We start from the raw sequence: 15266 nt of genomic DNA, 5'->3' as shown, positions 1-15266 counted from the left end.
CTGCTGGGCATTGAAAGAAAGTTCATGGCTGAGCTCAGAAAAGCTTTACCTTGTTCTTGTCCGCCCTCTAGTGGTAGAACAGGAAAACTGCATACTAAGATGTTAATATAGGCTGTATCCACAAAGAGAAACACAAAAACAATTGCTTGAAGCTAACACAATTGACGATTATGGGATGTATATTTTAGATGTATTTGTGAAGGTTTGTATACATTTATTATTATATTCCATCAGTCCATATTTATTGAGTCAAAGTGGCTATTATTTTCCCACTCGTTTCCCTCTCTTTGGTTTTCTCTCCATCTGTTTTCTATTCGGCCCTGTTCTCGGAGTTTGTCGTCATCTCCCTGTATCTCTCTGTTAGTTGAAAGCTGATTACGACCAGGGCTCCACGCGCAGGGCTCCACGCGCAGGGCTCCACGCGCAGGGCTCCACGCGCAGGGCTCCACGCGCAGGGCTCCACGCGCAGGGCTCCACGCGCAGGGCTCCACGCGCAGGGCTCCACGCGCAGGGCTCCACGCACAGGGCATGTGTCCATTAGAATAGAACAAGGTGACAAACTGACATGGGCTTGTTTGGCCTCAGCTCCTTGTTACAAACAATTGTGCTGTTATCACTTATTCCTATTCCTATTCATTATAGTAAATTGCTTTTTATATTTGATTTCTCAAATAGTATCAAGACAGACAGATAGTCCAAACTTCACCTGGTCCTGATTCCTTCCTAGAGCACATTTCCCTGGAAATGTGTCCCGTTTCCTCCGGGGCAAAACACACAGACAAATTCCTGGGTTTGGAGTCATGCCCTCGTGCACACTTCCGATCACAGTTGACAGCTGTCCACCTTCTCATTAGCTCTCTCTCCCTCTCTCTCTCTCTCTCACGCACACCTCTGTCTCACATTCTTTCTTTCTAACCTCCCTCTTTCCACCTCTAATATTACTGACACAGGCTTGCTCTGTGGGTTTATATTTCTCCCTCCAGAGCAGCTCAAACTATGAGGGTATATCTTGACCCTCTGCAGCCTCTGTGCTCCACACAAAGCTGTGTGCAGGAAGGCAGAACTGTGGAAAACTCCTGCTCCAGAGATTCCCAATGAAAGGAAATATTCTTTCTGTACAAATGATTTACTAAAGTTGAGTTATGTAAATTACAATCAAAACAGGATGGTTCAGAGTGTATTTTGGACTAAACAAGGACATTTGAACTGAAGCGATTCACTTCCGCGATGCTTCCCCAGGTAACTTAGTATTGGAAACTTGATTTTCTGATGGAAAGACATGATACCGGCTGAGCTATTGTGACTTCTCTCTAGTTTTGAACCTACCAGAATGTTAAATGTGTGCTTTTTATTTTAACGTAAATGTGTGTATATTAAGAGATATGATGTCAGTTAACATCTGACTAATAGAGCATACGTTATTTCAGATGATACATACATTTAAGTTACATTTCGGTTTTTCCCCATTTGATATATCTGAGCTTGTAATCCAGCGCCACAACACAGCTCAATATGAAATGAGTTTTTTTGATAACACAGTTATTGTGTAGCACCCCAAAACGAAGACGCTGTTGATTAAAAAATGGTGGGGACTTTTGGGTTTGTTGCTCAAGGTACCAGGAGGGTGTACCCCTTTTTTGTTTTTAAGTAAAATGATAACAACTTGAATTCAGGCCTAATAACTTATAACTACACCGTTTTGAATAACTTGCTCTAGAAAACATCATAGAGAACAAAAGTAATGATGTGTTACCGCTTTATTTTGCACATACTGTAACTCATGCACTGGTGTTTGTGTGTTTGTCTGTGTGTGTGTGTGTGTGTGTGTGTGTGTGTGTGTGTGTGTGCGTGCATGCTCATTTCAGGAGCGCCAGCGCCTAGAGACCATCCTGTCTCTGTGTTCGGAGCTGGGCCGGTCAGCGAGAGATGAAGGAGGCTCAGCCACAAGTCCCACTTCAGCTGTGGCGGATCTCCGGAAGATCAACCAGGAACTTGAGAAGCTTCAACTGAACAACGGCGACGGCGACGACGACGACGACGATGACGACACACCATCGGTCTTTTCGGACTCTTTCGCTACTAACGGAACGACCGGGAATGGACACATGGCCTCCCCTGGATCAGAGAACGGTTACTACGACGACGATCTGCAGGTTCGACGGAGGCGCAGCAGCGGTCACCGAGACAACAGGGCAGCATCCCCCGCTGTCAGTCTGCGGAGCTTCGCCCCTTCACCTTCTCCACGTGCACAGAGGACCAATGAGGTAAAGGGGATTTGTTTCTGCAGATTCATACGCACTCGTACAATATCACAGCTGTCGAACACAGGTATGATCAACTGGTTTATTAATTTCAGACTCAACTCCCATAACCACTTTTAACATACACAGAGATGTATAACACATACACGTATGCAGTTTTCTCTTGGTTTTAATGAGAATGTGGAGCCTAGAGCAGAGCACCTTCTGACCCACCATGGGTTCTTCAGGGCTGCAAAGCACTGACCTTTGGTCAGGTTAGAAATGTAATTTCATGACTTTGGTGATTGAATTAATTTCAACAGACCAGCTGACTCATCAAAAGGTCGAATGTGTAGGATCTGACAACATTTAGCAGTAAGGGTGCAGACAGCAACAAAGAGAAACTTCTAACATGTGCCAAGCGAAGTGGGGGGGGCATAATCTAGATCCAGTGTTTGGTTTGTCGCCCTCCATTTGTAAGTATAAAAAAATGGCACGTACTATGGTTACCAAAACATGTTTTTTTTTCAGGGGATTATACACTAAAGGAAAAAAATCCGTAATATAATATTCCATTTCCCGCAAAATGCTACACAAGCGAGACAGAGACCTGAGATTTCTATATAGTTATTCTGTGGTTAAGCAGTAGAGCGTATGCATTTACAGTCAACATACACATCCTTCACGTACACAGATGGGAGATATTTACAGACCAGTTATTAGGTTAGAGCCAGCTGAGTGTTAACATTCAGAGTGGACAGCTGGTGTTTGTATGTGTGTGTATGTGTGATTGTGTCTCCCCATGTTTTTTTAATGCTTCACGAGAACAGACACTTTCAATGCCCAGATGAAGCTTCATGCTTCACACAGAAAACCAGTTCAATCATCCCTTCAGTAGCCATAATATAAATTATAGATTATTTTGTCCCCCCCATTTCCACTTGATATCACCACATTGTCTAATTGGTGGCACATTACCATGAAACCCAAATATTGTTAACACATTTGAACTACATCCTACAAATTAGATTGCATTGGATTGGATTACATGTCTTGTCATTGCACAGAGTACAGGTACAGAGGCAACGAAATGTAAAATTGTTGAATCTTTTATTGATGTTTCATACCAGGCTTTGGAGGATGCAGCTCGTCGCCGCGGACAGGAAATGAGGCCCTCAGAGGAGGATGTGAGGTGTGTGGAAGAGGAGAGAATCCAGGTGCTGAACAACATGGAGGAGCTGGAGCAAAAGATCAAAGAGCTAGACAACCAAATGGATGAATCTGCCCAGGAGGTAAAGAGAAGAGTGATGGGCGATTAGGGAAGAAATGACTGTCTTAACAATTCATAGTTTAATAATAAGTCTAGAAGTTCTAATTTTAAAGAGAAATGTGGGATTCTACTTCTTTACATCAGTAATATGAGGTAGTGTTACATACAGCTTTTAATAAAAGTACGGATAAACCCAATGTCACTGTAAAAGGCTGACTTACTGGTGTGTATTTATCCAAGGTGGAGCTTGAGCGAGCTCTGGTGGAGGCTGAGCAGGAGTCGGAGATAGCTGCTTTCCAGCAGGAGAAATATGCTGTGGAAGCACTTCACAACAAGATGGCCGACCTGGAGACCAAGTCCCAACAGGAGAAAGACAAGGTATTTAACCGGCTACGCTTGATTGTAAAACAACGAGAGACGAGACAAGATGCACAGTCGCTGACGCAGAGACCCCAAGCGGAGCGCGTTGATCACCAGACGACGCGTTTGATGATGCGTCGTCTGCAAAGCGATTGTATTTCTTTGCTGAAGGGCTTTAAAGTGATTTCCAGTCGTGTGCAGAGTGGAGGAACACAAGTGTTGCACACCAAATACAACAATTCCCTCCCTTTGATGTTTGGTTGTGAAAATACACACACTCCTCTGAGACTCTCGTACATGTAGGGGTCATGTGACTAACTGGTAGGCGTTAATCCCTCTCATGCTTTCTCCGGTCCAAATATATATCTGCTAATACTGCACAGGGTATAGCGGTCACCAAGTGATCCTGTCTCACTCCCACTCCTACGGGACGCCCGTGTGTGTGTGTGTGTGCGTCTACTTTTACCAGTCCATAGTAACATTGACAGGGTGCGGAGTGTAAGCGCATAAACGGATTGACTTTGTTGTCGGTATGTGTGGTTCTGCGAGTGCAGGCCTCGGTTTAGCATTTGGAGGTTCTCCTGTCGGATTGAGTCCTCGCCTGTTTGCCATATTCCCACAGCTGGTAGATACTATATATGTTCAAAACGTGGTCATGATACCGTGAGAGATGGAGGGAGAGAGAGAGAAGTGTTGACGAGCTGCTGAAATTGAGCGCTCGTACAGATTTCTTGCGAGCGTATATGTTGTGATATTTATAGAGGATAGTTAATCTACCGAGCCGTCGCTTCTCATTCACTCCATCAATCCTTTCCATTCCGAAAAAGGGCAGGAGAAAGAGCTCATGACCCTATTCGTACTACCTTCATTTCCACCTCCCCAGTTCTCCATCTCTTTGGTCGATGTTTTTTCTCCTCCAGCTTGCCCTCCCCTCCCTCCCTCTGGGATAATCTTGCTGACCTGGTTGCCGTAGTGACTAACCGTGGCTCCCCAGTCCCACTAACGCTGCCATCCTCTCTCTGTCCTGTGTGTGTGTGTGCGTGTGCGTGTGCTCGTGTGTCTCTGTCTCTCCGTTTGTTGTGCACATAAACACATGTGTGCGTGTACGTGTGTGTGTGCGGGCATGTCTGTGTGTTCTGTACATGTGTGTATGCCAGGCGTGTGAGTTGCTGCAGGCAGAGAAGGGCAGAGTAGAGAAGTTGGCTCAGATTGTGTGTGAGCAGCGCTCCCAGCTGGACAGCTGCCCTGAGGCCACCAAGGAGCCCCTGCAGGAGCAGCTGGCCAGGGTCAGTACGAACACACACACACACACACACACCTCACAAACACATGCACTGGAAGATAAGGACCATAGTGTGTAAACCAACGGACCCACGCAGAGAAACCACACAGATAAGCATAGAACTGGATTGTTGTGGGAAGTGCATGTGTACACAGATAGGCTGAAACAGAACAAAGGCAAATTAATGTACACGTAATGTGAATAAGCACACGTTTTCTTTCCTGAACCAACTTGCCCTCTAACCCACGGCCTCCTTTGATCTGAGTCACGTTCTTCTTCTCGTTCTCTTCTCACTGAGTAACCTTTTAGGTTACGATGTCTACATATCTCCTTATTTCACCAATAGTATTTGATCCTGTCGGTGTATATAATATATCAAGAGCTTGGCTATTATGGAAATACACTGACATTTGGGCATGCGGTCTACGGCTTCACATTCTGTGTTTGACGTATGAACAATATCCAACCATCCAGGGCTGCACACTTAATTGAGGATTAATGGAGATCACAATTTACCTTCCCACAATTTATGTTTTTTTTTATTTGCTCATATGAACTCATATCAAGTCAAGTCCTTCCTTGATAGCCGTCCACCAGGGGGCCTATGCAGTGTTTTCATATATAGCTTCACTATTAGGGAGCTGTCCTGAAGCTGTTTCCCTACTGATGCAGCAAGAGTGGCCACTGTATATGATTTATTGTGTCCATCAGAAAGCTAATGAGCGAAATAAAATGCACTGAATTCAGGCAAATACATCATTTTAATTTGTTTTGTATTTAATGCAACGATTTGTCAATTAGCCGGAGTGAAAGCAGTGCTCTGTTTATTATTTAAATGTAAATGAGCAATAGGAATATGTTGTCCCAAAACAATTATTATAATTGTTGCAGCTCGACATCCATTGATCCATTATTCATCCAACCCAGCTGACATGGGGTGAGAGGCAGGGCTCACCCGTCACAGGCCTCCAGTCAATCACAGGGCTGACACATGGAGAAGGACTCACGCTCATGTTCTCACCGACAGGCAGCTCAGAGTCATCTATCTGGTCTTGTCTCCTGGTCTTTTGTTGTGTGAACCTGCATCTTGAATCCTTCATCAAGTGTACGTGCTGTAACAGTACGTCTCGTTGAGTCTGTCCTGTACGCGTTTTCCTCTATCTCGCCTGTTTACCTGTGCGGTATTTCTTCTGTGTGTGTGTCAGGACTGTGAGGTGCTCGATGCAGAGTCAAAGCGGTTTGAAGACCTGGAGTTTCAGCAACTGGAGAGCGAGAGCAGGCAAGACGAGGAGAAGGAGAGCCATACTCAAAAGCTTCTCCGGGAGACCGCAGACTACCAGCGGAGCACCGTCACCCGCAAGGTAACGGCTGTTGGTGCTTTTTTAATTTGTCCTTGGAATGCTAGATTTTGATTGAAAATCCATGATTTCAAATTATTTAATAAATCTAGATTTCCTCTCCTGCCGAAGTTGGCTCTCTGTTTAAAATGGTTTGCAAAAGATTTGTTTCTAGTGTTAGTGGAATGCTTTGTAAGTGAAGGCGTGCGTCAAAATTGAAGATTTATATGAACATAAGCGAGCTAGAAACACGTAACGCCTGGTCTTGTTTTTCTTTCAGGAACGACTGTTAACTCTGAAGAAGCAGGCAACACAGATTACCCAGCAGGCTCAGCGAGAGAAGGAGAGCTTCTTGAAGGAGAGGAGCACCCTCGAAGCAATGCTGCAAAGGGTACGAAGATATCCATGTTTGCATGTGGCTGCATCTGCATGCACGTGGCCATCCGTGCCTCTGTGTGTGAATGAAAAGCAAAAGCAATCAAGAAGAGGTTCATGTTGTTTCCTTGTTCCGTCTATTAGGAGAAAGAAAACCTCACCATGCTGGAAAGAAAATATGCTGACCTCACTGGTGGCCGAGGTTTCACTCTGCGGGAGGTAGGTCTGAGAGACAGCGGTCAGACAAGAAAATGAAGATATTCCTCCTCTTGGAACTGCTTAAGCCCGGGCAGGACTTCCTTCATTGCTAAATCTCGGGGTTTCCTTCTCTGCTAGGGCTCAGCTTCTCTGGCTGACGTGTGTCCTCCTCCACTCAACTTGTGCGCTCTTGCATCCCTCCTCTCCTCTATTTCCCTCAAGAATGCAGAGGTACTTTTGGCTAATTTCACCACTATTTTTCTTTCTATTTTCTTCTTTGTCCAGATCCATCTGTTTTAATCCTTTTCATCTTTACTTTTTTTATTTATTCTGTTTTTCTCCTTCTTGTTGTAACTTCAAGTCCCTGCAACGTAGGGAGGGGAAAGTGAGACTTCTTTCATTAATTCTATGCACGGCTTGTACTTGCATGTTAATACCCAGGTAACCGTGTTATAATGCCTATTGCCTTGTGTAAGCCACTGAATGAATGTTTCCTGTTCAGTTTCTAACTAATTTACTTCCAAGTGACAAGACTTGTTGTTCCATTTTTTGCTTTGAAATTGCTTAAATTGCCACCAAATTCTGCATCGTTCTAACAACTAATAAACGACTAAAAGTGTGTCATTAATATGGCTGACTCACGCCATTCTATGCCTCACCCCTTCTTTCTCCACATGACACTTTCCAGGGCTATGTCACAGTCAGAGAAATCAATGAGCTTTACTCACAGCTTGGGGCGGAGCCTAAACCCGCCCTTGCCCCCACTCTGGCCAATGCTTCTCCTGAGTCCGAGGTAAACTCCTCCCCTGACGACGACACTCCTAAACCGGAGTATGAGGTGTGTGGAGTGGTGTTAAGGGGTCCCGTGTGTAGTTATGTAAACAGACGTAGATTATGCAAAGTGTTTGGCTGAGTGAGTGTGTGTGTGAGAGTGGTTTCCCCAATTCCTTTCCTCTTTTGGCGCTATTTCCGTTTTTCTGACAATATTCCTTTCTTCTGTTCAAAGCTCTGCCATTCATCCTCAACTGTCAGCTGTCATTCCTCTTCCTCCTCTTCCTCCTCTTTCCATCTATATCCCCGCCCCCTCCCCAAAACGCCCTCCGTGCATTGGCCAGAGAACATGGTGTCATATAGAGACCCCTCTCCCATTCCTGACTCCCCCCCACCTCCCCTCCCTCTCAAAAAACACCACCACCGACACAGGCAGGTAATGCGTGGGTGTGTGTAGGTGTGTGTGTGTGTGTGTGTGTGTGTGTATTAGCAACTTTGTGTTTTTACTTTTTACGCAATGTGTCAAAACCAGATGCACAGTGTACACAGTTGCTTTGATTGATTGTTGTTGATTATGGTAGATAGTTGACAGTTAGTACATTTGGTTTTAGTCCACGATTAGTTAAGTTATCCTCCCCCCTATTCCATCTCATACTCATATGAATAAATTAGAATTTATTTATATGGCTAAAATAAAAAATCTGGATTAAAAATTAGAGAATGCACTGTGGTTTTCCAGTGTCTTTTTGTTGATATTCTTAATTTAAAAAGGTGTTAGTACAACATTTTAAATCCCACACAGAGAAACTTACATATATGATCTAAAATTAAATTGGATCATTTTGCTCATTCATTTAATTGAGTTGAATGACATGATACATAATTGATTTTCAATCAACTTCTGTTATGTGTGTGTGTGTGTGTGTGTGTCTTATCAGCATTTCCGTTTGCTGGAAGAGAAGAAGAGGTCTGACGGGGGTTCCCATCTAAGTGACACATTACCCAGGAAGAAAGCCACCCCCATCATGAGCCCCCAGTTCATGTGCGCTACACTGGGACGCAGCTACCCGACTAAGGTACACATAAATACATATATATGTGTATGCACAAATTACATTAATTAATCCAAATGATTTGATGTCATGCTTGGTCTATCTGTGGCTTATGTTCACAGGTTTAACATTCAATTGTATTGTGTATACAAATTCTAGATATTGTATCATTTAAAGTAAAAACAGGTTTGGTCTCTCTTTGTTTGTTTTAGTCTCATCATCCCCTGGTACAGAGCACAAGTTGTGGCAGCATTCTCCCAAGAATCTTCTCCTTCCCCAACAAGGAAACTGAATCTCGTCGAGTGCATAAAGGTAGACAAACATAAGCTTACACACTTACTTGGAAACCATATATACAGATAAAGACACTACTTCATGGGAATAAACGTAACTTCACTGACAAACCTCACTGCCCTGGGTTTTGTTTGTCATTGTGTTGAGTTGGATCCCAAAGTTTCTCAGTTGTTTATGTGTCAGAGGAGATAGTGCAGGAATGTAAGTGGAGGAAGGCTGCTCCATCAAGTGGTGTGGAGTGTGTTAGTTAGTAAATGAGTTGTTACAAAACAAGCTGCTTAGATGTAGATTTCGTCAACTTCCTGCCATAAAGGTCAATCAGCCATTTCCCATCATTAAGGAAATATCTCATCCACCGCAGAGTATAATCCCTGTGCCCTCTGTTTGGATGTATGCTGACGATGCAGTTTTAACTGTAGTTTTAACTACTGAAGATGAAGGATGGTCTGTTACCTGGAGGGCCCCGTGCTTCTTTTTTGCCCCATGTCCAGTTTGACGTGTGTACGGTCTTACTATTTTAAATGAAAAACTAATAACTCAAGTTCAAACTAACCACATGCATCAACCAATTGTGACCTTTCATTAGATGTTTTTTCCCGGACACTGCTTCGTGTGTATCTGGCCCCTCAGTCCCTTTGGTCCCTTGATCTGGCTCATCAGATGGGTGGGTCTGCTGCATGGGGCAGATGGTATCAGGTTTTTCCGTGTGTTTCTTCCTGTACCCAGAGGCCGAGTTTGCCTATCTTTAAAGTAACCGCAGCACAATTATTGTCGTCATCCCTCCTTCTACTCCTGAGGACATCACATTTCTTTCCAGACGTCTTTGGACTGCCGTAACTACGTTCAGGACTCTTCTGTAGGCCGGTTGTTCGTTCGGGATTCTACTTACTATTTGGATCAAGATTAGTTTCACCAATAGGGTGTACATTTATTGTTCACTAATCGTAGAAGAGCGTCTCACAGTGGCGGGGCAGTGTGATCCAAAATTGAAGCCGTCTGGGCAAACGGTTGTCCCAGATGGAGTGACAGAGACGGGTACAGCACAGGAGGGCACACGTGCATGGGGAGGGTAACTAAAGTTAGTCACTGCTAACGCCGTTGTTTATTTCTCTCGCTCTTTGTGTGTGTCTCCAGGTCAGCCCGGCTCACGAGCAGCTTCACAGAACAACGTCTACCTCGATGCCTTCGGGTACCGTGACAACCAGGCCTTTGACACAATGAGTGTGGACAGCACGGACTCCATTGAAACCAGCATCTCTGCTTGTTCACCGGATAATATCTCCAGGTCGGTGACTACAGATTGTGTGTGTTTGTGTGTGTGTGTGTGTGTGTGTGGCTATCCGTAGAAGGAATGGAAACAAAACAGTGTTTTGCTGGAAGACTTGGATGTGAAGTATTTGCCGGTGAACATTACTCGCGTCTCCTTTCTTCATTCTGTTAGAAAGGATTTGAAAAATGTAGTTAGGAGGAGAAAAGTTGAAGTATGACAAGAGACAACTGCCTTGAAAATTGCAGGCTAGACCACACAACACTGTTCCTTTTGTGTTGGTAATATGAAACATTGACTGTAGAAATGGGGGTGGACAAAGAGAGCAGAAAATGGGTTAATGTAAAAAGTGTGTGGGGCTGCAGTGCAAAAGGTTTCCCGCCTTTCATGGCTCCCCCTTGGAGAATAAGATGTGTAGAACTGAGCTTGTTCTGAGTTAAGGGGAACTCTTGATTAGTCCTATATGGGTCAGGTTACGGAAGACGGAGAAAACATGAAAGTGTGTGTGTGTGTGTGTGTGTGTGTGCACAGTCAACCCCCTCAGGTTCAGATGAACTGAGCAAACCAGTATGAGTGTGGAGGTGGATTTAGGGGTCCCACCCCCCCATCCGGACTCAGTCCATGTGTGCTTGCTTTGCTTCTCGACTTTTGTGCAGTGGTTACATCCGTCTCTTGTCTCCCCTCCTCTTGTTTCCCTGAATGGTATGGTCTTGTTTCTGTGGATAGAATGTGCACAGCTTCAAACCATTTGCAGATTGACCTCTCTGCAAGTTTTCCTGGAGCCGGCTGCCTCTGTGATCCTCAGGATGGTTGCAGTTGGATTTTGTATTACCAGATTAAGTTGGATTGGAGGACGCGTGTTTTAAAACCTGGATCAGTGTTGGACACAAAAAAAAGTAGTTTTATGAGACAACTGGAGTTTCTGTCAGTTATGTTTTCTGTTTTTTGGAGCAAGATAAATCCAGTTCTTCCCAAGTAGTCCAAATACTTGAATAGATAGAACTGGGCTGCTCTATAATGACGATGAGTGTGATCACTTCTCATCGATTGAGGTAAGAAAATGGTCAAGAGGATGGGAAGAAGAGAGGAGAGGGTGGATGTTACAGTGAGCTTGGATTAATGTTTATGTGAGTACAGGGAAACGGGTTGAGTGCTGGAAGATTAGTTAATACTCAAATGCATGTAGTAGACCGAAATATGGCACAAAATGCAATCACAGATGCTGATTTTATAAAGTCTGCCCGGCATTTGTTTCTTGCGTTGGGATGGCATTTTCATCTTCCATCTCTGCCTAAGAAGTTTTTGTATTTACATAAAAAATGCACTAGTTTATAAATTGGTTGTATTCAGTTCAAATTATGGCAAAAAAATAGAGCTGTGGGGATGTTATATGAAACTGGCAGCTGATAAGAACAGGAAAGCATTTTCTTCTCCACGCTTTCTCTTATTGTTTTTTTCATTTTTCAAACCCTCCCTCCAAAATCCTTTTTTTTCTCTTTTGGGTTACATATGGTACCCCCCCCCCCCCCTCTCTCTCTCTGTCTCTGTCTCTCTCTCTCTCTCTCTCTCTCTCTATATATATATATATATATATATATATATATATATATATATATATACTGTATATATATATACGCCTCCCTTTCCTTCTTGATTTGTTTGGACTTGATCTAAAGTGTACCATTCATGTAAACAATGTTGTGACATCATCACAGATCAACATTGGGTATCCATTTCCATTCTGGCTGCGGATAAGAGAGGAAGTGTGTTTGCATCAAGGTGGAGAAAGAGGGGAATGGAGAGGAGGAGTAAATATGGTTCACCATGACAAACAGACACAAATCCCTTCCATGTGATGTCATTCAAGAATGCAGGTCATCTGTAGACCATCTGCAGTCTGGGAGAGCGGAGAGCCCGAACGCTCGGCTCGGCCCGCGGCTCTGAACTGAAGTCAGGGACTAGTGCCATGACATCCAGGATTCCTTTCTTGGTGGATTTCCTCTTTGATTTAGCACACACACACACACACACACACACACAGTCTGCGGTCTCCCGGAGAAGCTTTTGAGTATGACTCTGCTTCTCCTCGTCTTGCCTGCTCTCGCTCTCCAGTTGCTGAAACTCCAGGTCTTCAAACCGCTTTGACTCTGCATCGAGCACCTCACAGTCCTGACACACACACACACACAGACACACACACACACACACACACAAACAGTGTATTCTCAGGAGAGTTTATTTATCTCTGTAAATGTAACCCCTGAAAAAAAGCAGATTAAGAATCTATGTAAATAATTGCATTATCATTTTCTGCTGGGTCTTTGTGGTAATCACGAGTGCTGAGTTCATCTTGTGGACAGCTCATTGCATGGGTGGAATATAAAATGCTCTTGTCGTGTAGCAATGCTCTGCTCTTGAAGTGTAAGTTCTTGTTTCATTTTGGATTGTTGCTGTTGTTTTTCATTGATGGGACTTCTTGACCACATTTGAGAATGACAATAGTTTCGTAAATTCCTCCCAAATGTTTTGGTGTAATGTGACCATGTTGCAGTTCCTCTGCAGCCCACTAGGTGGAGCCCTCAGGCCCACCAGCGGTACAGCTGCTCTGCTTCCCAGAGCTCAAACAGGCTGAAGAGAGGATGGAATCTGCAGGTGCTTCTTCCTCCTCTTATCTGTTAGAGGATGAGGGCTTTTGGGGTTTGATGAATATTGTTCATGCTGATGACACACTACTGGGGAGTTCATGCTTAGATCTACAGTGTAGGTGTCCTAACCAAGCAGGAAGGTGAAAAGTTAAAAGGACTAACAATAGTTGTGTACATTAGTTCTAAAATCTGGTGATTAACAGCATGGCATCTGCATTTCCTTCGAAGATAAATACACATCAGACCTGAACCGAGGTATTTTAAGTTTTAAACTGCCTCTTGTTTTGTGCAGATACTTTATTATCTAATCTGCACCCGCTGCTGTGATCCTGAAATGTCCCCACTGTGGGACTAATAAAGGAAGATCTAATCTAATCTAATCTAATTATTTTTGTCTCATTGGTGTCTAGCTCATGCGACGGCCTCAGCCTGTTTGTCGGGCCCTCGTGTGGCCAGACAGGCAGCTTGAGCTAAAGCTTCTGTTTTCTGCATATCGGCATATACATAACCAACAAAGTTATGATCAATGATAGACATTTCATATTGGTTACAGGTGAGAGTAGCAAAGAGAGAGAACACGGCCTCCTGAGCTGCCGCTGCATCAGCAGGTTTATTTCTTTAACTTGGAAGCAGCTCAGTCTCATCACTTTTGATGATTTGGTGTTTGTTTTCTCATCACTGTTGGTGAAGACAATTGATGTTTGTTGTGTGTGCTTGTTTGCTGCAGTGCCAGTACTTCAAATATGGCCAAGCTCGAGGAGATGGAGCGTCTGCTGAGAGAAGCCCAGCAAGAGAAGAGCAGCCTCCTCGAATACAAGGTCACTACTGATCAAATCCTCCTTTTGTTTCCACTGTGTCAGACTTTGGTAGAGACGATATCCACAGTACATCAGCATACATGTGCTCCCTTTATTTAGTCGCAACATTTCCATTATTCCTCAGGAGCAAGAGATGGAGGTGAGAAACCAGGCTCTGGATGAGGAGAGGAAAAGAAGAGAGGACCTGGAGAAAAGGCTGCAGGAGGAGACCAGCAGACGGCAGAAACTCATCGACCGGGAGGTGAAACTGAGAGAAAAGCAGAGGGCACAGGTAGGAAGGAGCAACTACACAAAAAGTGTGCGTTCATTTGTCATTGGACAATGTTTCTCAAGATGTGATCGTGTTGTTTCTGCATCTGGAGTCCCACGTCTCAAACTGTAACACCCGTATTGCAGCCAGTGAAGGGAACAGAGCTTTGTCCCTACAGTAAAATAACATTTGTCGTGCTGTAATCATACACAAACGATCCTTTTGAGCTTGCTGACAGTTCTTAGCACAAGCTCCATCCATCATCTTGTTTTCTTTTGTCTGGACCATCAACTGTTGGCAGCGGGAGAAAGAATATTCTACTTGTAATATACCTCACATATGATATACATCTGCATGATTTGCATGAATTATCCAAACACAAAAAAAGCTATAAATACACTTGAACTCATCAATGACCCTCTGATCTCTGCAGTCCCGGCCGCTGACGCGGTACCTGCCGGTGCGAAAAGACGATTTTGACTTGCGCGCTCACATTGAGTCGGCGGGCCACAGCACGGACACGTGCTTCCACTTATCCATCTCGGAAAAGACGTGCCGTGGCTACTTGATCAAAATGGGCGGCAAGATCAAAACCTGGAAGAAGCGCTGGTTCGTCTTTGACCGCAACCGACGCACACTCACCTACTACTCAGGTACTGCGGCTCAGAACAGACACACAGGACCACCTCATAACAGACACAGTGTACATCCACACAGGCGGAGGCCCACACACACACATGCACACACAGGTATTGTGTAGCAGAGGACACGTTGCAATACATTGACACACATGTTGCCCTCTGCAGACAAGCATGAAGCCAAGCTGAAAGGAGTCATCTACTTCCAAGCTATTGAAGAAGTGTATTACGATCACTTGAAGAATGCACATAAGGTACAGTGTGTGTGTATGTGATAAAGTATGTGTGTATGTGATAAAGTATGTGTGTCTGTGATAAAGTATGTGTGTCTGTGATAAAGTATGTGAGTATGTGATAAAGTATGTGTGTATTTGATAAAGTATGTGAGTATGTGATAAAGTATGTGTGTATGTGATAAAGTATGTGTGTCTGTGATAAAGTATGTGTGTCTGTGATAAAGTATGTGAGT

The 15266-nt window shown here is 44.1% G+C and overlaps 1 protein-coding gene across 6 annotated transcripts in view; it reads left to right on the top strand.

Annotated features, from left to right (window-relative positions):
- Positions 1-15266, top strand: part of phldb2b (pleckstrin homology-like domain, family B, member 2b) — a 40961-nt gene that overhangs the window by 23802 nt on the left and 1893 nt on the right. For 2 of the 6 annotated variants that reach the window (XM_056434726.1, XM_056434731.1), the window contains 15 exons: positions 1866-2264; positions 3371-3532; positions 3751-3888; positions 5028-5156; positions 6358-6513; positions 6770-6880; positions 7009-7083; positions 7751-7900; positions 8772-8909; positions 9098-9197; positions 10314-10464; positions 13819-13909; positions 14034-14180; positions 14593-14812; positions 14966-15051. In XM_056434726.1, coding sequence (XP_056290701.1) covers positions 1866-2264; positions 3371-3532; positions 3751-3888; positions 5028-5156; positions 6358-6513; positions 6770-6880; positions 7009-7083; positions 7751-7900; positions 8772-8909; positions 9098-9197; positions 10314-10464; positions 13819-13909; positions 14034-14180; positions 14593-14812; positions 14966-15051 — 2253 coding nt within the window. The remainder of the gene's footprint in view (positions 1-1865; positions 2265-3370; positions 3533-3750; positions 3889-5027; positions 5157-6357; positions 6514-6769; positions 6881-7008; positions 7084-7750; positions 7901-8771; positions 8910-9097; positions 9198-10313; positions 10465-13818; positions 13910-14033; positions 14181-14592; positions 14813-14965; positions 15052-15266) is intronic. The other 4 variants (XM_056434727.1, XM_056434728.1, XM_056434729.1 and 1 more) reach the window with 4 other exon arrangements.

Source organism: Pseudoliparis swirei, chromosome 16 (assembly GCF_029220125.1).
Source record: "Pseudoliparis swirei isolate HS2019 ecotype Mariana Trench chromosome 16, NWPU_hadal_v1, whole genome shotgun sequence".
NCBI classification, from domain to species: Eukaryota; Metazoa; Chordata; class Actinopteri; order Perciformes; family Liparidae; genus Pseudoliparis; species Pseudoliparis swirei.
This window is presented reverse-complemented; position numbering and strand designations above follow the sequence as displayed.